The 27,268-nt window shown below is 36.6% G+C and overlaps 3 protein-coding genes across 6 annotated transcripts in view; 2 read left to right on the top strand and 1 right to left on the bottom strand.

Moving 5' to 3' along the window:
* The window catches only part of LOC129577374 (protein qui-1), a 133,090-nt gene extending 121,036 nt beyond the window's left edge, over positions 1 to 12,054 (top strand). For 3 of the 4 annotated variants that reach the window (XM_055464273.1, XM_055464272.1, XM_055464275.1), the window contains 8 exons: positions 3,018 to 3,200; positions 5,687 to 5,782; positions 6,201 to 6,375; positions 6,531 to 6,895; positions 7,118 to 7,288; positions 8,126 to 8,735; positions 8,871 to 9,187; positions 9,314 to 9,593. In XM_055464273.1, the coding sequence (XP_055320248.1) occupies positions 3,018 to 3,200; positions 5,687 to 5,782; positions 6,201 to 6,375; positions 6,531 to 6,895; positions 7,118 to 7,288; positions 8,126 to 8,735; positions 8,871 to 9,187; positions 9,314 to 9,469 (2,073 nt within the window). In that variant the 3' untranslated portion in view covers positions 9,470 to 9,593. Of the gene's footprint in view, positions 1 to 3,017; positions 3,201 to 5,686; positions 5,783 to 6,200; positions 6,376 to 6,530; positions 6,896 to 7,117; positions 7,289 to 8,125; positions 8,736 to 8,870; positions 9,188 to 9,313; positions 9,594 to 9,712 lie in introns of those variants that run through there. The other variant, XM_055464274.1, reaches the window with a different exon arrangement.
* A 5,541-nt stretch (positions 12,055 to 17,595) lies between these two features.
* LOC129577153 (phospholipase A1 VesT1.02-like) lies at positions 17,596 to 21,922 on the top strand. Its single transcript, XM_055463707.1, has 7 exons — positions 17,596 to 19,041; positions 19,624 to 19,796; positions 20,038 to 20,161; positions 20,480 to 20,725; positions 20,887 to 21,069; positions 21,164 to 21,353; positions 21,502 to 21,922. Exons 1-7 carry the CDS (start codon positions 18,987 to 18,989, stop codon positions 21,683 to 21,685), a joined length of 1,155 nt encoding a protein of 384 aa, XP_055319682.1. The 5' UTR covers positions 17,596 to 18,986; the 3' UTR covers positions 21,686 to 21,922.
* LOC129577154 (lipase member H-like) lies at positions 21,919 to 26,095 on the bottom strand. Its single transcript, XM_055463708.1, has 7 exons — positions 25,447 to 26,095; positions 25,146 to 25,309; positions 23,116 to 23,410; positions 22,949 to 23,026; positions 22,672 to 22,848; positions 22,199 to 22,418; positions 21,919 to 22,073 (listed from the first exon to the last, which is right to left on the bottom strand). Exons 1-7 carry the CDS (start codon positions 25,511 to 25,513, stop codon positions 21,965 to 21,967), a joined length of 1,110 nt encoding a protein of 369 aa, XP_055319683.1. The 5' UTR covers positions 25,514 to 26,095; the 3' UTR covers positions 21,919 to 21,964.
* Positions 26,096 to 27,268: the final 1,173 nt, after the last annotated feature.

The following is a 27,268-nucleotide window of genomic DNA, read 5'->3' as shown; positions in this document are numbered from 1 at the left end:
TGATGGTGAAGACGATGTCAAACAATATAGAACGCTGAAAACTCGTTGATAACTCAATTGTTTTTTTGCTTTTACCCGCTTTTATCGATGTAGCAAAGAGATTTTGATTAGTTTCACGAGAAGTTTTATCACCCTGCATAGTTTTTGCTCAATAACACGACGCACCAGCGAAGATCGTTGTGCAGAAAGCACTTAAACTATAAAACACGAACATTTTTCTGGATAATTTTTCTGGGGCGTGTGTTGTGTCTGTGTGGCCCTATAAAAACCATAATTTTATGTCATTGTAATAACGTCTTAATTCGAATTAAATGTAAAATTGCACTTGCTAAAGCGATTCGGTGGGGCATCATGTCAGGTGTCTTATAAAAGCCATCGTAAAAAAAGCGTGGAGACGCCACTTTGCAAAGACAACGACGATGAAATGACGCCAATTTTATATATATTTTACAATATTCAAAGAAAGGGAGTAAGTGTTTTGTGATGACAATAACATGGAAACAGTTGGGTGTGCTCTATAAAATGAGCGTACGGAGAGCTGTGCATCGCAATAAAATACACTTTATGGGAATCTAAAATTTTTGCCCTTACACACAGAGAGACACATTCTCTGTGTCTCTCTGCCGCCATAATCTTGATAATCTTGACAAAAAGAAAAACACTGAAACCACTTCAGCGGAGAGAGCAAGGATATATATGGATAAATTGTCTTATTCTCAAGATTCTTCAGTCTTGACAATTTTTCTTGCCATCTTCTCTTTGTCACATTCGCCCCGCTGTCGATTTCGTTTTTGGCTTTGGCAGCGAGCGAGAATTTACCGGATATTTTTCGACTCAGTAATTAAAGATTCATTAAACGATTTCTTTCAAGAGCCGCCTGGGAGTATAATTAAATTATCTGCCCACAAAGCCACACACACACACAAACACACAAACACACACACTTACAGAAATGCCTCGGCACCATCGAGTTATGGTATTAAAATATTACGCAGAGATTGGTGCTAAACGTGAAAATAATTTTCATCCAAAGTGTGCGCATATTTCATGGAGTCACAGCGTGGCGGAATAGATGGTAGCCAACGCAGTTGCCACAGATTCTTGATTATGAAGTCCATTATTGATATTCCATAAATTAAATTTCAGTGCGTTGTCGACCATTCCCACCACCCTCCTCCTACCTCTAAATCGATTGTTCTTCTTGAAACAATCAATCGCATATCTTTTGTTGTTCAGCATTATGCCCTACGCAGCATACCCAATGCTAACCATGAATTATACACGATAATGATAACGTTTGCATGATCGATTCCAAGCCAAACGAGTCGATACACAAGAGGAGTTATGATATTGAATGCAAAAGCCAATAAATCAACCATCAATGATACAACGAATTGATCATTCGATTTTCACAGCAATGATTTTAATTTGATGCCATTTGGCAAAAGCGAAATTATACGCCGTCGCTCACACAACTAATTGCCATTGTAACATATGTGCGTGTGCGTGTGTGGATGCAATTTGTGTGTGAAATACACAAGAGTTCAAATATTGGCACAAAATACACACAAAACACACTTACTCGCTCGTTCAAAAATGGCAATAAAATCGAGCCTTTGAAAATGAATCAATCGTCGTTGAAGTCTCGTAGATCATTGTTTGCTGTTGGTCAAACACCGTGAACATAAAAATTGGTCCAGCCGCCACAGAGCACATACACACACATACAAAAGTGCCAAAAATCCAAATGCAAACTGTTTGACAGCATCACTTATGCGATTCAAGTGTTCATTTTGATTTATTGCCATCGGCTATTTGGTCGATATGCATTTTCCAAATCCACATCGATTTCAGCATCAGCTATTTGACAACACATAAAAAGGCCAATAATATCTTGCAATGCCGGATTTAATCTATCTTTTCACTCTGCTCCACTCTCCGTCTCTCTCTCCAACAGTCAATGACAGATAGCTGAGGATATATGCTGAGCATAGAAACTCAGTAAGCTGAGATTGGGACATTTTGGCTTTATGACGTGTAGTCCATATAAATGCATGATGAAATGTACGAAATTGTATGCGTGCCATCATAAATTTGTATGGACTACACGTCATAAAGTCAAAATGTCCCAATCTCAACTTATTGAGTTTCTATGCTCAGCATATATCCTCAACTATCTGTCATTGACTGCTCTCCAATGAGATAGTCCTTTGCACTGTGACAAACATTTGTCATTTGTTGGAATAACGTGAGCAGCATTATTTATTTGACATTTAATAAATATTACATTTGCATCAAACTAACGTGCAGGCTACAAATAAAAAAAAGAAGCCAAAATTGGATTGGCAATGGACAATTAATGAAAATATCATGATTGAAATGAGTGGTCAGGAATAAAAATGACTAAAGTCATCTATATGGATAAACGTATCACGATGCATTTTTGCTTCAATTGAAGTTTATAGTCAACAGATATTGCACGATTCACTTTCAAGCAAACAGAATTGGTGTTGCACTAAAAAAAAACGAAAATTCCGTGATATGCTCAAGCTCATCCACATGTTGATTGAGTTCAATTATTTTCATTCCCGATCAAATGCATTCCTAAATGTTTTCATTAAAATATTGCGCTGAAAATGTGGGTAGAAAAAACCGCACGGTCTCTATAATTCACTGCAAAGCTTTGTACCAGAACAAAAGAGACAATGAGTGGCATTTCTGGCTGTTTTCCACATCGGCATGCTTTTTCTCCCCCAGTCATTTTCATCAAGTGCCATATCGAAAGTTCCCACATAAACCGCGTACATATATGTTTAACCTCATCCATGTGACATCGTGTGCATTGTTGCTGGTTATCTCCATTTAATTTTTTGTTCTTACTTTTAGTATTTTTTTTTATTTATTTGAACAAATATTTATTAATTTCATCGTTTAAATGCATTTTAATTGTTTTGCAATTTGCGGTGATGTGCATACAAACACATTGTGATGAACGACGATGACGATGACGCGTGCAGATAACGAAAATTGATCATCATCGTGGTCCGATAAGTGGTTTGCAAGTGAGCCATATCAGCGACGTATTAGTTTCATCGAGCCATGATTCAACCGTCTGCCTTTGGTCATTGGATGATTTCACGTTATTGAACACCATACAACTCAATAGCCCGATATTAAATATTCAAATATCCAACGATTCGGTGAGTGGGTTTTTATTTAGTTTTTAGCTTTAGCTGCCATGCAAAATGGATATTAGAAACTACGGTTGATGAGAGTGTGTCGCATGCTAATCACTTTCTCAATTTTCCGTATTAATACTGTAAAATGCCGATAGCAAAATTCGACAGTAGTGAAATTGACGAAATTACAGCGAGTAAATTTGCAAGTAACACACATACGCGTGCAAAAAATACCGAAATCATACCAAAGACCATGCTGCCAAGCGCCCAGATATTCCACCGTTCTTTTTTCCATTTCGTTTGAAGCTAGGGGAATTCATCATTCAATGCAGTTTGTATGATTGAAGTCTTTTTCCAAATTCAAACAATATTCTTATGTTTACAAACAGATTCAGAAGATTCACTCAGATTCAACACATTACTGTGAACGAATCGTCATGAATATGATGAATCTGATGAATCTCGTGAATCCAAATTGAAAATGGCGACAAAACTGTCAGTATTGAATTTCAGTAAACAAAAGATTCATAAGATTCGTAAGATTCACACCATTTGGAAAGTGAGTGATTCCCCTAGGTTGAAAGTATTAAAGTTCATTTTCAGCATAATCAGTATGATTAGAATCAATGAAGGATTTTGAAGCGCATCGCAAATTGCTTTTGTATTCAAGCTGCTGCAAAACAGCTCGATGAACAAGTTTTAGTGTTTGCATCAACACGCTGTTATTTCCCTGTAAGCTGATTTGAGTGATCAGTGGATAATTGAATCAAATAAAAAGAAGCGTGACACTCTCGTGCTGCAAGCAAACATTATTTACGGTAACGCATCAATTATCCTCGGTATTTTTTTTTTGTCATCGATATGGGCGTCATATATTTTATTTGGTTGCTAAAATTGATTTAAGGTAAAAAGAGTAATCAAGCTGATATCAATTTATGACAAATGTTCATCCAAAAATGATATCTGCATTGTCAACTTGACAATGTCAAGTACTTCCAACGAGTGTTTGTGATTGGTGATAATGTCGAGTAGAAGAAGTTCTGGTTATGAATTACTTTGCCATTTGATCTCTTCATTTCTTTTTGACGTATACGGATTAAAAAGTGACAATTCAATGAATCTTAAATCGTGTTTGAACATCTACAAATGTTCCATTCAAATGTTATTTCTAAATGATTGATAGCTTCGATTGCACGAATATACTCGAGTTGTGTGAGACCTTTGATCACTTGTTTACAATGAAAACATGTGATTGAATTTCTGTACATGATTGCAATCAATAATAATGTTAAATGAGGCAAAACCGCTAATTTTTGTTGTTGTGTTTTCTTAGAAAACCTTTCCAAACCATATTCAAGAGGCTACTTTGTTTCAAAGGGATAAGACAATCAAATAAAGATCCTTTTTTTCTTAAGTGCCTATCTATTCATAGCGTTTGTGTATTGGAAATTGGTTCTTCTTTCTGAGAAGACTGTGACTGAATAAACTGATGGTGCGATTATAATACGTAGAGCCTACTACAGTGATGAGTCACGTCCTTTTTTTAAAAAAATCTTCCGTTAATTGTTAGGGATGTCGAAAAGGGCCATAAACAACTGATCACTTATTGACCATCACAAACTATTTTGCTTGCGCCACTCGCATTCACTGCTCTTCAAAACCATGGTGTGCAAACGCTGGAAAGTAATTTATGCATAAATCCCATCCGTTGCATCGACTGTACGTTCCTGTGCACTTGGTTAGACGGTATTTTAATGCGATTCCTATGGATCTCTCTCCCTCTTCCTCTCACAGTGTGAGACTCGCACACCGTGTAAATGATACAAAATATTCACCAGTCTTACTATTCCAAGAACTTTGCCTTAATATTGCCAACGAGTGTGAACAGTGAACACACTTGAAATGCAAACACCGCACTCGCTTGGCGAAAATATCATGACGAGCTTTAGCTCACGTGACGTGAAATCAAGAGCAAGAGTGAGTGTGTGTGTGTGTGTGTGTGTGTGTGTGTGAATGCAAGTAAGAGATGAAGATGAACGCAAGTTTGACAAACGATTACGTGAAAAAGGTAAATAAATGGTGTGCTTTTGTTACAATACGTACACAATTCGCTGGGATAGCGGATAGAAATAGAGAAATTAAAGCGAAATTAAGCGCGGTATATCTTTATTTCATTGAATTTTGAGCGTGTGTCAATTTGCACGTGTTCAATTTCACATCTCACTAACTAATCCTATTAGGTGCTACTGTGTATGCTGATGGTGCTGGTACTGTTACTTCGACAATATCATTGCCGTTTGCTTTCTTCGGGCGACGACACAAAACTGTGAACGATTCACATTTTACGCGTCTGACAATCGTTTGCGTTACGATAAAATAATTTTCTTTAGATGCGATTTAATTCTTGCAGCAATGCCAACATACAATACATAATATCGGTTTTCTTATTTGATCCTTTATACTGATAGCATGTGTTCTCTCCTTCTCTCACTCTATCCGCTCAACAGGTATTCTTATTGGCACATTGTAAGGATAATGGACTATATTTGAGAACATTGGCAACGGGCACCGAACTGCACAGTCTTAAAGGACACAAATCAAAGGTAATGATAGTGACACTAAACATTTCTTCATGCGAATTTGATGATATCAAACGAACGAATGAACGAACGAACGAACGTGTGTGTGCGCGAATGCGTGTTCGCGAAAACGACATTCGCAAAATGTACGAGTCATGAAATTCAATTTTCGATTCAATAACAAATTCCAGCAATCGTCTGATATTTATTTTATTCGAAAAAAAAATGAAAAGAGACGAACGCGATGAATTCGCTATTCAATGGTATCGTTTACGTGAGCGAAGCGGGCACACACACACACACACAATATGTTCAACAATGGAGAAAATGTTTGAGCGAAAAAATAAAACAAACACATTATCAGAGGAAGGGAGAGAGATAATGTGGAATTTTCACCGCAAAGACTTGTTTCAAAAATATGTTCACCATTTATGAATGTTAGGTACGTGCCATAACGATGGCGATGGATAGTCAACGTGCAATAGTCGGTTGCGATGATACGCGTGCATTAATATTCGATATGCATTCTGGTAGGTTGACTCGTTCACTGCCGCCGAATCCGGGCCCGGTCACGGCCTTATACGTAGCCAAAATGGACGATTTCCTAATTACAGCAGGTCAGCATAACCGATTAATATATTCACCAGAACCATTCGGCGAAAAAAAACGCTTCTTTTTTTTCATGAAGAAAAATGTCACTTTCAGTGAAGTAGACAAAAAAAAATTGAATGCGTTCTCTCTCTCTCTCTCTCTCTCCCTCTCTTCATATCAGGCGGAAATAAAATCTCATTCTACTCGTTTCGCAATGAAGAGCCACGGCCATATCCACGTCGAAATCCGAAGGGAAAACCATTGCGTCAAATGTCACAGTCACAACGTGCAATCATCAGTGCATCACAGCCAGCCTCTTGCTTTGATATATCAAGGGATTCACAATTGTCGGCCATTGCATCGGGCCGATCGATTCAAATTTGGCAAATCAATGTGCCACAAATGACACAAACATTTGAAGAGCACACGGGCGCTGTAACATGTGTCAGTTTTTCACCAAACGTGGAATTTTTCGCATCGGGTGCTGAAGACAAAACCGTTATCGTTTGGAATTTGGTGTTCAGCTTAGTTGTTACTACATTCAAGGTATTGGAAAATAAATTCCATTTTGGTTTGTTTTATCATTGTCATTTGTGGGCTGAAATCCATTTAGTCTGAGGCTCAAACTTTGTACCATATGAAAATTTCCCCACCAATGGATACGCTTGGATTCTTATTATTACCAATGGTGTTCGCTACTTTTAAATCTGCGTCATTTGCATTTATCGTTTAATTTTCGGTTGTTCGTGGGTCGTACACAAACAAAAGGGTCATAATGCTGCCATTCAATGCGTTACGGTGATGATGGATTCGCGTCGTATAATCTCAGCCGACCGCGACGGATTACTTTGCGTGTGGCTGGCCGAAACAGGAACACTACTTCAAACAATACAGGGACCATATAAAAGCCTTGCGGCAACCAACAATATGAAGTTCGCGGTAAGTACTTCTTTGGTGTTGCGCGCAGCACACTGTTCCACATCACACCACCATCTCAGTTCATTAAATCAAGAGCATTTGCCGCATGAAAAATGACACTTCGCATATTAATTATGGATCACATTTCAAAATAATGCATCTTGAGCACACGCGACAATGGCAATGAGGCGCACGAGCTCACTCCCGTAAGCACTCAAGACAACTTAGATGGAAATAAAAATTTTGGTGGCAGATATTAGTTTGACGTTCATCATTTAAAATTTTTAGTAGGGCAAAAGTCATAAATGTCGAACTGTTTTTCTTTTTACTCCGTTTTTCTTTGCATCGTCGTCGTCGTCGTCGCCGTCGCCGTCGTCATCGCTCCGCTGTCGTAGTATACTAGTTTCAAACTGGATAGCTACTAGCAAAAAGTTTGCAATGCCATAAATTTGACACCAAGAATGGCAACGTCTTATTAAGTCTTGTCATAATACCATCGTCATCTTCGTCGTCGTCGTCGTCGTCTTGTGCCCAAGTCGTTGGCTAAAAGATACATTTTTCATTTTGTTCCGGAACCATGAGTATGCTTTTGTTCTTTTGCTACCTCAATCTCTGATTATTCATTTAGTTAATTTCTTCTCTGAATGCAATCAAAATTTATGAGTTTATTCGGAAGTTTTACTTTGAAAGTTCCGCTCTCACAGACACACGTAACGCGCGCCCCATCCAATATCGAACAAAAGTGAAACTTTGATGGTTTCGCACGAACTCGCGCGCGCCCTCCATTCACACAACTCTTTTTAGTAATCATCATAAATTTCCTCGTGTTGCATTGATATTCATTGATATTATTTGTAGGTGTGCACAAACGGTGATACCAGCCTGAAAATTTGGTCATTAACACGAGAAAATGAAATTTATTCGGTATCCCATTCCGGTGAAATTACGTGCTTTTGCATTACCGTCGATAGTTTGTTTGTGATAACCGGATCGCGGGATATGTCGCTGAAGGTTTGGCAGGCAACGGGTGGTAAATTGGCTCAAGTACTGGTTGGCCATAGCGATGCGGTAACATGTGTTGCCGTTTCAGTGGCAAATAAAACGCAAGTGATATCCGGTTCGAAGGATTGTAATTTAATTGTATGGGACATACATACGGGCGAAGAGATTCATACGTTGGCCGGGCATTTGGCACAAGTAACATGTGTAAAAATTTCGGCGGACGGTACAACAGCTGTGTCGGGCAGCGATGACAAGGTTTTAATTGTGTGGGAAACGAAACGTGGATTGGCATTAACCTCGTTACAATTACATGTGCCGTTCATACGATTTGACATCAGTTTGGAATGTTCACGCATTTTAGTGCATATCGTTGATAGCCCAATATTGCCGGTCATTTGTCTGCACAACACACCAGCCAGTTACATCAAATTGCCCACTTATTCGGCGCCCGCACAAGATGTTGAAGGTATGTATTGTGTTGTTTGCAATCGTAAACGTACCCTCTACGTATATATTCATAAATTAACGAGCGAACGGACAAGAACGATTATTGGTTTTCATTTGTGTGGCTTTTTTTCTCGTCTACTTCTGTTTCGCATAGATTTACGACCGGCTGGCCCGAAACGACAAATGCGCCGGTTGTTAAAGAAGGAGGTGTCACTAGACACTTACACATGGCAAAAGAAATATGGTCATTTAACGAGTTCGGTGATGATGGCTCAAGTGGATGAACGGCTTAAACGCCGCTTTAGCGTTAGTGCATCGATGGAAGAGATATCGAAAATTGCCGAAATGAAAACACTTCAGTCACAAGCGAGCCTCGGGCCCGAGCAAGCCGCACTCGCTCAATCACAACATTTTGATCAACTTGAAGCTCTGTGGAATAAACGCTCGCCACCACGACGACGCAACAATGCTGTAAGCAAAACACTTTTATTCACACTTTTTTTTTTCAATGAAGCAATTGAAAAATGAGCATTGTATGAGTTCATGGTGTTTTTTTTCATTCAATTCTCGTTCCATCATGTTTCTCTGTATTCATAGTCATTGTCACGACAAACGTCCTTGGTTGAAGATCGAATTGACGATTCGGACGAAGATGAATTTCTGGAGGAGCGGACAGGTATGTGCACAAAACGGAATAGTCATAAATTCTGTTATCGAAACAATGCCACAAATCATGTGATGAAGCAGAAATGACTTGATTATTTCAATAAACGTCTTTTAGAATCTTTGAATTAAAGAAAAACTGTTAAAAACGAATTAATGCCACAATAGTAAATGGAATAAATAAAACACAAACAGAGTAAAAAGATGAAATAAATAACTTTTTTTTGTGTGTGTATGAAAGATTACTTGTTGTTTTTCTTTTGATTTGTCTCTATGTGTCAAAACAATCAACTATATTGAAATGTGTCTTCTTGTTGTTTCGTTTATTTGCAGATATGATTTAAATGTAATAGCGCATGACCAAACGCACCAAACATGAGCTGAACTAACCTCGAATCTCGTAAATAACTAATTGGCTACTAGTTACTAGCATCACATGATAACCAATTTATTAAGCAAATTAAGCGATTTTTAACCACAATAATTGTATCAAAATCAGACAAAAGAGAGATAGACACAGAGATACACGGAGAAAACCAACACACAATTGACCACAAATTTGCACGATTTTCAATCAAGATCAGGAATTGACTAATACAACAGAAGAAAAAAAAACCAAATGGTTTAATTAAATCGAATCAACAACATTGAACACACATCATAATTACATCACATCACATCGTATACCCATGTAACACGTAATTGGTTGAATTAAATGAACAGCAGAGAGAAAAACAGCAACAACTACTTGTATTGTGTAAATTAGAAAAGGGAATATCCAGTGTAAAGTAATAATTATTATAACAATAGCTGCAAAGGTTAAGTGTTTTAAACAATTTTATTAGTATTAACGATAATCTAATCTCTATTTGAATGGGTAGATTTTATTAGTAAAATACAAAAGGAAATGAATAACAACAACAACAACAACAATAACAGCAACAACAACTAAAAACCACTCTATATCTATGTAACGTTAGATTTAAAAGCATGTGAAACAATTGAAATGCCGCAGCTAATATCAACCTAACACAATAAATTGCAACAGCAAATTATAATCAGTTCTATCAAAGCACGATTTACGATCTCACCTCAGTTCAATTGCAATATCAGCCGTAGTTTTGTAATTGGTAGTTGAATTTTGATAATGGGCCACCAATAGCCAGCCAGACTTACACACACACACACACACACACACACACACACACACATCGAGATGATAAAAGAAAAAAACAGCTAAACTGAAAATTGAGCACGAATGCCTGATTAAATGACCCCCTTCATGCGTTGCACACATACACAAACACACCTCTAGGTCTTTTGCACTAAATTCCAATTGATATTCATCACAAACGACGACAGAATAGAAAAAAAAACGACTAAAATTCAACATGATAGCGAGAGAAAGAGAGAGTTGTGTTGGTTCATGAGTCGATTTTATCCTGAAATGGTAGCAAAAATCAATTTTAATTAAAACACTTTAATCCAATTAAAAAAGTGAACGTTTACAGCGGATCTAGAGTAAAATCACACACATACAGATAGGGAGAGAGAGAGAGAGAGAGGGTACTTTGGACAAAGTCAAAAAGGAGTAAAACAATAAATAACAAAAAATTAATAGTTTTACAGGTATGTCGTACGACGCGTGTCTAGTTTATGGCACTCTGTGGCTGCAAGCGACTCAAAGGTTAGATTACATTGAATCAATGGGTATGCTGCGCGCTGGTGCAGTAGTCAAAGCGCGCGATAGATGCAATGCCACACTTTTTAGCGCTGTGTGCAACGGATTACATAAAATAACAATATGTAGTTAGCACGCGACAGTGAGATTGAAGTGAACAAAAAAAAATCGCCAAACGAGGAGAGTGAACAGAGGAGAAAGTGTCTACGATTGAAAAAGGGGAAGAGCAAGAATCGTAAACGAAAATGTAAATCCATGAACATGAGCTAATAGCTTGCGGTGTGCGATCATTTTATATGAATATGTACGACATGGGAATTAAGAACGTAGAGATGCCATCATTTATTCTTAATTCGAATCAAATATATGCGGCGATGTGGTGCAGTGTGTGCAAAACCCTTTCACGATGGCGACCGTGCACGCTAGCGCGAGCATCTACATTTAATTATAATTATAATTGAATACACACACACACACGCAAGTGAAGTAAATGGCGCGTAATATCGAATTGAACAATCGATTGTATTCACACGCAGAGCTCTCGATATGTGTAATTTAGATATATCATCATATTACCTAGGGCCATTTAACTCAAACTCTTGCGTTCTTTTTCCTTCTGTTTTTATGTAATATATACTGACTCGTTCATTCTTAACCATTTGGTCGCATTTTGCCGAAGAAAAACATTCACAACTCACATACGATTAAATATGTACACGAAATGGACCATTTTCATAATAAATATATACCACACAAGGCAGCAATTAAAACCCATAAAATATAGATCGCGCAAAATCGTTTCTCATTTTTTTGTTTTTTTGTTTCAAGCGTTGTTGTCGTCAACCAACTAGCGGGCAGACACATAAACCACATGTATTTTATCATTTATCGAATTCAATGTTGTAATTTGTATATTTTATTCATTTGTATGTGTTGAAAGGCAAAATCAAATGAAAATTAATAAAAGTGAATAAAAAGTGAATGAAAAAAAAAATTACAACCAGATAAAACAAAATCGTATTCAACAACAAAAAAAAGCTCAATTCTAAATGTGTAATTATGAATTTTACCTACTAATTAAGAGTGTAAGTGGAGACGAAAAATTGAATCATTCGATATGAACACTCTGCTCCGTGCTGCATTTCGATTCAGCACAAGAGTAAGACAGAAGACTATTTCAAATCCGCATTTAGACTTATCATTATACTCATATGTTTTATACGTTAATTTCGAAGTCGAGTGCGAAAGAGATTTATGTTTCGTTCATTCGTTCGGTAATTGGATTTAAATTCATTATATATATGAAATTGAATAAAATGTATATGCAATGCACGTCAATGTTCTCCATTGCATTTTGCATTTTTTTCGGATATTTTACCAGCTAGTTTCAAACGTCTCACCACCACCAATTATCATGACTATTTATCATTTTTTCCCGATAAATTTCCAATGAATTGTGACAAACTTTGCATACAAAATGCAATTTGTTCGCACCACTTGATCTTCAAAATGCTATTAAGTTGGAGAACACTCACTCGCACATTCGTTCGCCTGAATCGAAATGATATAGAAAATATGATCTGATTGATGATCACCAACCACATATACATATATATATATATATTATATATATATTTAAATATAATTATTAATGCTGAATTCCAAATGGAAATAATTGGGCCAATGACGTGCAATTTCATGGAGTGTGACATCGTCAATGTTCTTTTAATTTTTATTTGCAACCAAAAAATATATATAATAAATATATAATATAGATGAATGAGCGCAAACGTATTTTTTCGGCAAGTTTTTAATGTAATTTTTAGCGTGTTAACAGCCGAGCAAATTTTTTTTTTTTGAATCATTAGAAATATCCAAAAGGGGAAAAGAAAAGTCGTTGACTTTTATGTATTTTGAATGTGATCCAATGAAATTTAAAAAAAAAAAAACCCAATTGAATGAGCAATTTGTGTAAAAATGTTAGAAATTTTACGGAGAGACAAATGAAATTCTATACACAAAATCCATAAAATGGATTGTGTGAATTTTTAATGGATTTATCAAATGAATCATGTAAATGCATTTTGTGTGTGATAATTGAAAGAAAACCGATAACTAACAAGAAAAACAAAAATGGACACATTTTTAACTGGCTAATGTATTATTATCTCAAATAAATGTTTGACATTCCCTAAAGTGTCTCTATTCTGTCAAATGTACTTCCATTTCCAATCCGTTGTTAGTTCGTAATTATATGAGTAGTATGGAACAGAAATTTACAGTAGTAGTGAATCAAAAAATAATGAAGAATACGACATGTTTTATAAAATAGAAATTGCAATGCTGCTGAAGCAAAAATGATATTGAACTCTCGACAAATCAACTTGATTTCCGGAAAATTGACCGAAATTACGCCGACAAACCGCGTTTATTTTACAATGTACGCAAATAAATCAACAACATTTCGCATTTAATTTATTCCACCAGACGAGTGCGCATATAAACCGAGATCATCGAAAATGCCCCTAGTCATTGATTAATTATTTATGACGATTGAAATGAGCAAGCTGGAAAAAGAGGGAGAAAGAAAGAGAGCACGGTATGCACATAGGTCATATAATGCCAATATGTGTATCCTGTTGGAAAATCACAAATGCATTTATAATAAAAATGCCATCAATTTAACGAAATATTGTATGATGGTAACGGCATGCAAAACCGACGACACTGCATTTTCATTAAGTTACCATGCAAATTTAATCGGTCACTGGTTGAAATCGAAACAATTTTTGTTGTTTTTAGCAAAATGAATGATTTTTTTTCTGCCTCGACACAGAGAGAGAGAGAGAGAGAGAGAGAGAGAGAGAGAGAGAGAGAAAGAGAGAGGAACGAGACCGCATGTGGCAATATCAAACACAAGCATTTAAATTGTTAAAATGGAGTAAACTGATAAAAATGTGAAATAATACATACCCACATTTTAAAATGCAATCAAGTACATTCCTCACAATCTTTTCAATAATCAATCAGTGGCAACCAGAAATGTGTTATGTCGTTAGTTCATGCGACGACAATGACGTTGAAGTGTTTTCGATAAGCTTCAATGTGTTGCACGAAAGCTGCTTGCCGAAGAGCTTTGAAAACCTGTCAAATGCAATTGTGTTTGGATTTTGAATCGCAGCCCACATGAACTTGAACAACGGCTAATGTATTTGTTGCAAATCAATTTTGCAATTTCAATGAACTCGAATCTCCAGCCAATGTGAATCATTTCGCTTATTTAGCAGAAGGCCTCGTGACAATGGCTGCGGGCGAAAAAGAAAACATTTGTGTGTGGAGTTTTTTTTTTTAATTTCGCTGATCAAATACGTTTTACTAATTTATGAACTTGAGCTAGAAAAATAAAACCAGAATACCAAGTAAGGTCAATTGAAATATTCTGACAACAATCGAATGTGTGTTCATTTTTCGATTGAACATGGTCGTTCGTTCTGTTTATCAAAGAAAATGATTTGCATGTTCAGCTGAAATGATAGGTAGGAAACGTCAATTTTTCCTTTGTCAGCGGCCAATGTTCTTTCTACGCTATTTCAATTAGGATGATACGACATTTATACACATAACCCAATCACGGGACTCTTGATATTCATATTATATGGAACGTTTCAAAAGACGACAGAAAAAATGTCACATTTACCCCTTGCGGCAAAATATATATTTAAACGTATATTTCTGAACCAATGTGAAATAAAACGAAAGACAATTTAATCATTACCGTAGAATTTAGCAAAGACAATCAATGTTGTAAAATCACCTAAAGAGAAATACAAACAAACAACCAACAACAAAAAAATGCTTTCATCAATTCCTCAAATGCCTCAATCCACCGATTAGAACCAGCACATAGACACACACATACACACACACACACAGAGACAGATAGACAATTTCTACCACCTAAGAACATAAAATGGACACTTTACTTTAGACGAAATTACACATTTGCAAAGAAACAACCGAGAATCTTTCCTAAACAGTAAACAAAATGAAAAAAAAAGTAAAAAAAAAACTTCAATGTCGAAGATGTTTTATATGGGTTTAATAAGGCACACTGAAAAATTAATTGAATACGTATATATTATATTGAATGTTATGTAGAAATAAATGCATTTATTTAAGATAAAAATCCAAATGCTGTATAGTTTTAAACAAAATAGAAGTGAATGAATGAATGAAAACTAATCCTTTGCAATAAAGCTCAATAAATCAGTAAGTAAGTCACACTACTGTTGCACATTTCATGCTAAACCAAACAACAGTGAAACAACACTCACATTTTTAAACGTAATTCCCCTTTAGTTTCTATATTAGATGTTAACTGTTGATCAAACTGACATTGAATTGTACAACTTCTTCACACTCACTCACCCATACACGCACACCCAAATCAAACAAACAAACCTGAAAATCAAATAAAGTGAATGAAAACTGAATCGTGATCATATCGTAAAAGTTATTTGTTCTAAAAAAAATTTCAGCAATTGGCATAGTTATTCGTTTCGAGCTCGGCTGATTTATTCATGAGCACCGCGTAATGTAATTGAATGTTGTAATCATATAAAATCAGAATTTGATTCAAATCGAAAAGAAAAAAAAAGCTGTTCCAGTTGTTGCGATGTGCCATCGCGATCAAAATCAATGGCCGATGGCCATATGAAAACGGAAGCACCAATTTTGGTTATGGTAAGACATTTTTTTTTAAGACCCTTCACATAAATGGATAAAGAAATCTTCTCGTGCCATAAATCAAATCGTATGAACTAAAATCTATCGACCGTTTGATCGGTACCGGACGGGTTCAATGGACAATGGCATTGAATTCAACATTGATATCACGTTTTATTACAATCTACATGCATGAGCAAAACTTGATTGATTGAAATCAAATGGAAGAAATAATAATGGAAAAAAAACATAATTGTATATTTGCTACACTTTTCCTTCAATAATAAAAGAAAAATTACACCGGATTGCACATGAGCAAGGTGTTGTTTCATTTGAAAACTTCTTAAATTGACCACGTGCAATTGCATATATGCATCGAAGAGTGTTTTTTGGTTAATCTATTAACTCGAAACAAAATGATTTTGTAGAGAAAAAAAAATCGGCGCAGTGAAATGTCTATGCAGAAAGGAAATTTTCTGCGAAACAAAAACACACACACACAAATACTCGGTGAATGATCTCAATAAGTAAGTATTTTAGTACGTAAAGAAAATGGTATTTTAAGTCGAGTGCCGTTAACTTGTTCATTTTATTTAAATCAAAAGAGTAACGGTCATTCGATTTAAAACACATCCAATTTGTTCATTTATATTCCGAACGCACAATACTGTGCGCTTTCTGCCATAACAATGTATGGTTTTGTTTTCTGGGTACGCGGAATACATGATTTACAATACAAGCGATTACCGCAATCATAACTGAAAAAAAAAACCAGAAAACATTGACGCACAGGCAAGAATCAGAACAATACAATAAAATAAAACTGAACCAACGAAAAAGACGCAATCAAAATGCTTTCACATATTGTTCACGTTTTTGACATTTTCGACTTTATCAATTGACACCGATCGGTGTCGTACGTCGGCCCAAACACACTGACAAACTTAAAATTTAACTGACATCATCGACAAAGATTTCACACGAGCAACACTGACTCTTTTTTTTTCCTCGTTCTGGTTGTTGTTATTGTTGCAATATTACTCATTTGTTGTTGCTGTGTTTTCATTTTGGCGCGTATTCATTTCACATTTCATGATCATAATTATGTGCTATCTCTTCATTATTTTATGTGCATGCGGTGAATTTAGTATTCATACGAACAGTTAATCGGTGGAAAGGAAAGCAATGGCAGAAAAACGAGAGAGAAAAAAACAAACGAAATAAAATAAAAACCAACACCGCACACACAATTATTTGGTAATCGTGTTGAGAATTTTTTATCATATGATGTGTTTTTGGCTTGACTGGCTGGTTTGTGTGTGCCTGTGCATGTGTTGCTGCTTCGCTTGCTGCGAAATGGTGAGTGGCGAAGGTAGGGAGAAAAATGCGAATGCAGTCGAATAAGCATAAACTCTTTTTTATTTTATTTTTTCTCGTCTCTGTTCGACGTGTGTGCCGTGTTGTTTCTTCTTGTTTCATTTTGTATTGCTGCTCGTGCTAAACGGAACGAAACGAAGTACAAAACTTCAGCGACAAGACAAACATTATCGGTTTCCATTTCGATTGTGTGTAGTCTTGCAATGAGAAAAAAATAAGACGGAAGAGAGAGCGAGAGAAAACTAAAAGCCAACATCAATTTCTTAACACTTCGCAAAGTGCATATAGTGAGAATGTGCTTGTGTTGGTCTCTTCATGCAGCTTCGATAGTAATGATAGTTTTTTATTTATAAGAAGCAAAGAAAACGACATCATGCGCTAAAACACAACGGAACTCACGAATTAAACGGCATGCACACAATCATATATGTATGAATTAAATGCTTGTCTATGTCTTTCTCTCTTTCTCTACCTCTCGGTTTTTTCGATCTGTTAAAATTTCCAAAACGCACAATAATCTCCGGCCGCTCTCCATTGGAATTGTGTGTGTGTGTTTGTGTCGCAATGGAAAAATGCGTCAACTACCGACTACTGAGCGTGTAAAAGGCTTGTAGCAGCAGCAGCAGCAGCAGCAGCAGCAGCAGCAGCAGCAGCAGCAGTAGCAGCAGAAGTCGGTACCAACAGCAGCAGCAGCAGCAGAGGTGGCAGTGTGGCACACACATCGACGACAACATCAGCAGCAGCACATGACCGGATTCATTTTCATGCATACATTCCTCATACACATGAAGCATGGGCCACCACACACTACATCAAAATGGAATTGAATAGGCTCTAACGTAATACGATATGCGAATTAAATCATTATGTCATTAGCCATAATTCAGTTGATGTTTTGCTGCCTGCTGCACTGTACACGCGCAAACAGCGACGAAAAACATATACTAACCGAGTGGTCGAAAATCGGGAGAGATATTTCGATTAAGCCAAAAGTATAAACCCAAATACTATTACCCAAAATATTGTTAACTCTCGGTCGAACAGCAACGACGACGACGACGACGACGACGATAATGAGTCCGTGTTGAATTAAACCCATACAGCAAACGAATTTTACGATTCAATTGAATTTTGATACGGTTTATCTAGCCGAAAAACACAATTTACACAATAAACTAAAGTGCATATCGATATATAGATCGGAGCAACAACTGAGCTTGTAATTAATGTTCGAAATTGGAACTTCTGTTTGCTTTATTGCGCTCACCCTGTCTGCTCCAACCATATTCATGTGTGTATCGATTCCAATTCCGATTGAGTGTACTCCGAATTCGAATTAGTGTGTTTCGTATTTAAATCAATAATGGTCTCATGCGGTTTGAGGTTCTGATTGCAAATATGAGAGCACCCCTTTCAGTTTCGTCCCCTCTGATGAGCAAAACTAACACACACATACACCATACATATATACGTTATTGCAAGTTTTGTTGTTGTTATTATTTGTTTGTTTGTTTGATGTGAAAAACTTCGGTAAGCATTGTATCAGGTGAAAAGTTTTCGATTAGTTGGTGATTTGTGTGCGAGTGTTGTGTGTGAGTGCTGGACATTTTTAAAATTGCCAACACATTCCAACCAACCTAACAAACGAAAAACACCGTGTCGAACACATTTTCACTTGGCTCAGCATATTTTGTGCGCCGGTTGTTGTTTTCATGGAAAATTTCGGTTGACAATTTCATGAGTACATTGGGTTGTTGTAGTTTTTGTTTTGGAACGCAGTGATTCGGAGAAAAAAACATTGAAACATATAAATAAAATACCACGATGACAATATTTACGTGTAGCATTTTTTCATTGACACTGGCCAGCATCATCAATTGTAAGTGTCTACACATTTTTTTTTTTTTTAGAAAAAAGTCTTTTATTCTGGGCAATCATTTTTTTTCTGCTCATGCATACATAAACTGATTGTTTTTGCTTTGCGCGTTCAGTCACTCTTGCTTGAAAAATCTATAGCAATGTTTCGAAATATATCAGCTGTGTTGATGAGCAGACAAATAAATGCGAGAAGCGCAATGATTCTGATTATGGGAGAATTGATGCGATTGCCTTGTACTGAATTGAACTTCATGTATGAAGTGTATAGTAAAAAAATCGGTTTTATTTTCAATGAGATTAACAATGGCAGACACATTCACACAAAATCACACACACACACACACACATATGAACATAGTTCAACACTCCAAGGCTTCCATCGTTGGGTGTTGTTGATATGGTCGCGATATCCAAAAGCGAGTTTAATTATAGCGTTGTGGTGATTTTGGGTGTTGAAATGCCGACATTATCCTAATTAGAAATATGTGGTTGACACATCTAAATTACGATATCGATGATGATTTTCGATGGTTAGTTAATTCATTGTGTGTTTGTGCGTATCCGTGTCATTTGCATTTCACAGTGATCGATGCTCAAGGGCCAGTTGCGACGGCGCTATTTCTCGGTGAACCCGGCCTATTCAATACAACACGCGAGGACTGTCTATGGAAGCGTGGCAATGATCGCGACCAGTGTCCAGATCCGGATATCACGATGACTTTATTTCCACCGAAAAAACCTCATGCAAAATCAAAGGTAAATCAACAAATCATCAAATATGCATGAAATGCATATACACACAAAATAATCATTCACTTCCTAGTGTCTGATCATGATGTGCGACACAGAAAAATTTAATTTAAAGTCTCAAAAGACTCGTACGCAACGAACCTTTGCCACTTATCTCGTAGTTGTTTTTTGTTTGTTGGTTTTCATTCATTTTTATTTCTCTTTCCTTCAACGCTCTTGTAACTTTCGCTTGTCGGCATCATTTCAGGTTGACATCACTCAACGTGATTGGTTACGAAACAGTGGCTGGGATCGCGACAAGGAAAATGTGATTCTAATTCATGGTTACGGTGGTAATGTCGACGCTTTACCCATGTCCGTCTTACGAGATGGTAATTGCACTCTTTTTTTCTTTGCTTTGTTACTTATATAGCGTATTTATTATATGATTTACGCGTATGTCGGTGTGATTAGTTTTGATTAAATTAAAAATTAAATATAGCAATTGCGTTATCTATATTGATATTACTGATTTCAAGTCAATCGTATCGAATTGCAATTTAAATTTATTGGATTGCTTTAATGTGTTTCGGTTTTGTTTTGCTTCAATTTGTTATTTATTTGGTTTTTTTTTTCATTATTTTTCCCTGTAACATAATGAAATTTGAACAACGAAAAAAAAATCCACACAACTAAAAACAACAACAAAGCCTACGTGAATCATGGTAACTACAATGTGTTTATGGTGGATTGGGGAGTTTTGTGTCGGCCGCCGTGTTATGTAGCAGCTGTTCACAATCTAAAACCTGTTGCAAAATGCTTGGCACAAGCTTTTTCGTTTTTACGTAATTCTGGTATGCCGGTTCAGCAAACGCTTTGTGTTGGGCACAGTCTTGGTGCCCACCTTTGCGGTTTGATGGCGAATTATTTAGATTTTCGCATCGAACGGATTATCGGTAAGTAGTTTGTTCCCTTTTTTTGATCTCGGTTTTCTTTTCTCTATCTCTCTGTCACTATACATAGTACTTACGTGCCTCTTACGCAATTCATGTACTCAATCATTTTTTTTCTCTCTCTCTCTTTCTCTGTCTCTTTTTGTGTGTGTGTCTGCATGTAGCTCTCGATCCGGCCCGTCCATTGATATCGCCAGGCATCGGAAATCGACTAGACAGCGGCGATGCAAAATCAGTTCAAGTCATGCACACAAATGCTGGGTACTACGGTGAAGGCGGACGTGTTGGACACGTTGATTTCTGTGTAAATGGCGGCAAACGACAACCGTTTTGTTCCAGCACTTCAAGTAATATTTCATTTCACTCCATTTCACTGTATTGCGTCATTTCACAATTCAAAAAGCAAATCATGTGTCGTTTCATTCTTTTTACTCTCGCCAGACGCGAATTTATGCAGTCACATTTGGTCCGTGTGCTATTTATCGCAGAGCATCTACGATAGTTCGCTCATGAATGCTGAACCATGCACCAGACGATGTCCAGTTGGTATTCGCAGTTTTCGAAACAATCGATTTTTGTATCGGCAAAATGTCGGTTTCGATATTCCAATGGGTCAACACACTCCGATGAAGTAATTTTCCGCTCGACATACCGACTATTTCTATCTTACTGTCCGATTCTCTTTCTCTTTCTCTATATATCGCTATCGCTCCAGATCTTGACTCGATTCACAATTTTCATTAAAATTTTATGACTCGATTTTTTTTTCTCTCTTGCAGTGCTTATGGCTCGTATTGTCTGAAAGATAATGGAGTACCATTTTGTCCATCGGAAAGCAATCCAGTCGGCGATGCTCGATGTTGCATCGGAGTGAACCAGGACGGTGGTCTTGATGAGGTCAGTTTTCGTAGCAATTCCATTGAAACGATGGTCGATTTAATGAAAGTGCGAAACAGAACCTGAAACAACGCTCCCACATCCTCTCTCATCTTAGGCGCTTTTCTATTCTTCTTTTTTTTCATCAAATGAAAAGCAATTCTAAGTTGTAAATGATTAGATTAGTTAGAAAATGTATTAGAATTACAATTTGATACCAACAAATTTTCATGTATGAAATGAACCATTTTTTCCTCGATAAGAATAGTTTTTATTTTTCAAAACAAAATTAAAGAACATTTTTGTGGCAGAAAAAAAAGAAAACAATTTGGTCACATTTATCCCTATTTTTATTGCAAGAGAATTTTAGGTGAACATATCGATTAAACTGCAGCATCTTCGAGTACCAATTTTATCTTCAGTCATCGAACAAAACGGTCGTTCCAGTGCTGATAAACAATATGATCCACGAGCACTAAACAAAATTGGAAATTGATCTTAGCTTATTCTTTTTTTTTTGTCTGTCTTGATTCAAATTCAAAACTATTTTGTGTGTGACACAGTGTGACACTGTGTGTATTTATTATCAAATGGTCAAACCTCATGTTCATGCCAAGCACAATATTCTCTGGAGAATCACCGGTAATGGAGTTGTCATAAATGGCTGACTGATCGGACGGATTGAACACTTTTACAATTTGAAATATACTCAAATGCGGACACACTTGTGTACAACGTTTGGCTTCCATTTGCTGCTCGTCATCGAATAAACTCTGTGCCATGAAACACAGTGCATACAAATGGCTACACAGATTTGGATCTGCGTGGAAATTTCATAACCGAAAATAGTTTTCGAACCCAATAAGTCGAAGAGATTGAGAAATGAACGAAGAAATGGCAAAGAAAATGGGATACAAAAGAAAACGAAAAGAAATCATAATTAAAACTCTTAATGAAATTTAAGCAAATCAATGAAATAAAAAAAAGACCGAATCGGATAAAAAATGCAATGAAATGTCTAAAATGGTTCGAAAAAAACATGTCTAAAAAATTGTCAATAGCAGTGTTCATACTTTGAGAATTTTGGCAAAACGGTTGAATATTGCCATTGTTAACGCATACATCTAAATGGCCAATCGAACCCAGGTCACCATAGTAGCCGGCATTTGTTTGAATTGTGTGTACTACGGATGCGTCACGCCAGCTCAATCGATCCGATTCGGAGATCAAAGGAAGTGCTGCATCCAATCCTAAAATTTGTGCCACGACACAACTATGTAAGAGCTCGGCAAACTTGGTGCGGTTGAACAAGTGAAAATCATTTCACACTTGAGAAACAAAAATACTTGCCAATAATTTTGTTAATGCGGAATCCCAGGTATCGTCTTAATAAACCACAACCATGCGCACCCATACTATGACCAATGCCTATATAAAATGGTATTGAAAAAAAAAACAAAACCGAATTTTATTTGGTCCCCAGAAGAATGTGCACAAAAAATATAGAGCATACATACATGTGATGCTTTGCTTTTGCATGCCGGAATTCATGAAGTTTTTGAGGTAAGATGCCACACAGTTGCTCACATATTTGATGTTTTGTACAAGCGACACATAGCACGGTGCTCGACTCACCGGTCCATAATCTATCATAAAAAAGTTGTACTGTCCACTTTGTATGAAAGCGTCTCGCAACATCAGTGTTGGTGTGCTGCCATCACCGGCAGCATATCCATGAATAAAGATGACATTCTCTTTATCCGCATCCCAATGTGGCGTGCTCAACAGCCATTCAAAGTCCATTGGATCAATCTAAAACCATATTGAATTAAAATGTTCAATTTGGAAAAGTTTGTTCCACAAATAGCGGTCGGTAAACGTTGAAACGGAATTTGGCATTTGAAATGTTTTCCACAAAAGCTATGCATTTGCAGGGTTTGTGTTTTTTTTCTCCCTCTCTCTCGTTGTAATTAAGCTGAAATCGAGTATGAAAGCTATTTGAATTGGCGTTGGTGATGAATTGTGAATAACGGTGATATCGTGATATCGTTGTACATTTTGTTCACTTCGTCGTCGTCGTCGTCGTCGTCGCCATCATCAAAGGAATGTCCTTTAAGTCGGTATCGACAATCGATTTTCGTCGGGTAAGTTTCCATTTTGGCGTTTATGGTGGCTCTATGAATTTCACTTGAAATAACCCAAATCGTGTATTGACAATGAATATTTTAGATGTGGCCCATTTAAAAATGCTCGAAAATGCTTTCATATCAGTACAGTCAGCATATGTGCATAGGAATCGTTTGGTTCGAAGTGCGGCGCAATGAGAACTTTACCAAAACTGCTTTGAATAATTAATGTGAAAAAATAGAAAATTGGTTCTTTTCTACCATTTGCCAGTTATAAAAGAGTACACTTGTGTACAGCAACAACAACAACAACAAAAATCGAATGACGCAAACCAAAGAAAACAAAAAATTGATTTTTATTTCTAAAGAATGTGCACAATAAAAAAAAATACTTTTATTTTATACGAACTGTGTTGAAATAGATCGAAAATACCGACTGAATTTGGATCGAATGATCCAAATTCGACAGCTTTTGAAAATTGGTCGGTTGGTTGTATTTAAAATTCCAAGGGCTCAAAAGGGTGAGAGAAACCCAAACCAAACCGAACCAAATCAAATTTCATGGCAATGAAGCGATTACAACTTTTTGATTTCAATTTCACGAATCATTACAAATCGCAGTCGAATCTACTATTTCTCGGTGTGTTTGTTTTTGTTGGAGCACAGCTCGGAGAGAATGAGATTTATTTTTGGTTGGTTTAATCTTTGGCGTGCCGATTAAATACATTTGAGCGAGAGAGAGAGAGAGAGAGCGGTAGAAGATTTTCGGACCGAATTCATGGGGGTGGTGGGAGCGAGGCCAAATGAAGGTAATTCAGTATGGGTAAAGTATTAATGAACACAAACACACATACAGATGGAATACAGTAAGGCGTACCGACGAAAACATACAAAAAAAAAACGAAGCGACGAAAAACTCTCGGTAAAGTCTGAGCAAAACGATGAGATAAAATGCAAACAAAGTATGGCTTCAGAATATGAGGTGGGAATGTGTTGCTTTTTAGCTCTGCAGACTTTTGGAAAAGTTTTTTTTTTCCTTTCTTTCTCTTTTCTCTTCATCTTTTTCCCTTTTCTCCAAAAGCAAATAGGGATCCGGAATCAAAAATAATAATCAAGTTCACCAGCAGCGATGATGCTACCATCCGATTACTAATTATCTTAATTACAATATTTTTCTGAAACAATTTACCATAATGCATGAAGGGGCGCATATTACGTTTTTATGGCAAATAAGCAGCGACGTTCTCGACGAATACGATAATTCTGAATATGTATGCTTTGCTTTGCTCTGAACTCTCTTTCTCTCTCTCTCGCTCTCAGACATAGTACACGCAGCACCAGCATCAGCACAGATATTTCACTTTCGCATACATATATACAAAGTAAAGAAACAGAAGATAGACAACATCGTGATTACTTACCAATTCTTCAGTTCCGTTGGAGTGAAGCCAAATTTTTACATCTTTGGTACAAAGTTTATGATCCTTGAACACATTACGCCATACGCAGTCTTTGTGCGTTGTATTGAAAATATCACGAAATCCGAGGTACAATTCACTGTCGACAAAATTGTCCAGTAAATTCACTGCAATGGCAACAGAGAGAGAGGGTAAAGAGATAGAGAGAAAATAAAACACACACCAAATGTAAAAGTGGTCAGTGTGAAAACGGTCACATCAGTAAAATATATGCAAATATATAAAATAAGCATTAACATCATACACACTAAAGCTGTTGTCAGAATGGCATAGTTCACACCACCGATAAAAAGGATTAGGCTGATTTTCATTTCAAATGGACAAAACACATGGACACTAATGCAGTATACAAACTTACACACACATACACATCAACAAAAAACGACAGTGAGACAATCACAAGTCACACACATTCACACACAATTCATATTCACGTTTTGAAAATGTGTTCGACATTTAGCCCCGGCCTCCGTGAAACTTTTTGCAACAAGGCCAACGCAACACAACACAATACAGCACACAAAAATATTGATCGATTTAAACGATGCACGATAAAATAACACAACACTGAGATTGAATTATAGTTGCTCCATTGATTTACTCCGTGTATTAAAATGCAAATGCAACACTTGTTTATCCATCAAAAGCACAAAATAGCAAAATCCGATAAGAGTTTTCTTTAGCACGTGATTCGATTGTAGTGGGGGTTCGATCCGAAAATGTTTAGAACACCGAAACCCGACAAAAAAAACGACACTCTGGCACAAAACACCACACAGCTGCTTTTGTTACTGCTGCTGCTGTTGATGTTGCTGCTGGCCGATTTTTTCTCTCTCTCTCTCTGTGTTCACGTAAATTCTCAGCTTACATTCGGAACTGGGGTGTTTGTGTGTGTGTGTTGTCGATAAAAGAATTCACGCTGCTCTTTGTTCACTCTCTTGATGTAAATTCACTGATATGTACGCATAATTGGCAATATCGCGTGCGCGTCATCATTTCGATGCGATAACTACTTCTGCTACGCTTTTGTTATTGTCTCTGCATGTTTCGGTGTTGTATTGGCTGCGTTGTACCAAAAACCATACCCATACCCGGGTGTGGGTGTGTGTGTGTGTGTGTGTGTGTGTGTGTGTGTAAATAAGTGTTTTTGTTATTCTTAAACGTTCGCAATCGCTATAAAATTGTGTACTGTGATTCGTTCCTTCCCATTTCTGTACTTAGTGAATGCCAAGTTCTTTTGCACTACTAAAACATTTATTTTTCTGTGTTTATTCCACATACACACACTAAACACCCAACTGACGATCCAAACACTGTGGCAAAGAAAACAAAACGTGGAAAAAGAAGAAGTAGAAGAAGAACGGCGACGACGTCTTCAACGAATATAAAAAACAGAAATATTCAGCGCACTCGATGTTTTCACGTTCCATTAAGTTTAATGCATTCGCACATATTGTGAATCGACGCGCGAGGTGCTCGAGCACAATGCGTAAATTTAACTAAACCATTGCGAACCATAACTTTTAATCGAATCAATCGGCGGTTGTTCGATGTGTTTTTTTTGTTAAATTCTGTTTTTTCGTTGATTATTTAACCTTAGCATTAATGTTATAAATGGCATCGTATCGAATACACTGAATTACGATAAATATGCACTTGAGAGAGAAAGAGAGAGAAAAAAAGCAAAAAATAATTTTGTTTATTATATTAAAAATACAATAAGGCTGAGTCCAAATGCTCGGCTATAAAATTTATGGCCGGCTAGAAGAATTTTTCGCATTTCTTGGGGAATTTTTGGGTGGATGAAATGAATTAGGACCAATAATGAAGACTTGACCCAAAAGTTGAAGTGATTTTATCGATTTTTTGGGATTTTTTTTTTTATTTTTTCGAGAAAAAAATGATTTTTCTGAATTTTTTTTTTCGACTTTTCTTATATTTTTTTGGAAAATTTCAATCGAATGGAACATATTAGGACCTAAAAAGAAATTTTACATCAGAAATTCTCATTTTTTTCGATTTGTTGTAATTTTTTTTTGTAAAATTTTCAAAGGCCCATAACTTCT

This window comes from Sitodiplosis mosellana, unplaced genomic scaffold (assembly GCF_009176505.1).
Source record: "Sitodiplosis mosellana isolate CC-2019 unplaced genomic scaffold, AAFC_SMos_1.0 Smas_scaffold_6197, whole genome shotgun sequence".
NCBI classification, from domain to species: Eukaryota; Metazoa; Arthropoda; class Insecta; order Diptera; family Cecidomyiidae; genus Sitodiplosis; species Sitodiplosis mosellana.
The sequence above is the reverse complement of the archived record's forward strand: the minus strand, read 5'-3'. Positions and strand labels throughout refer to the sequence as shown.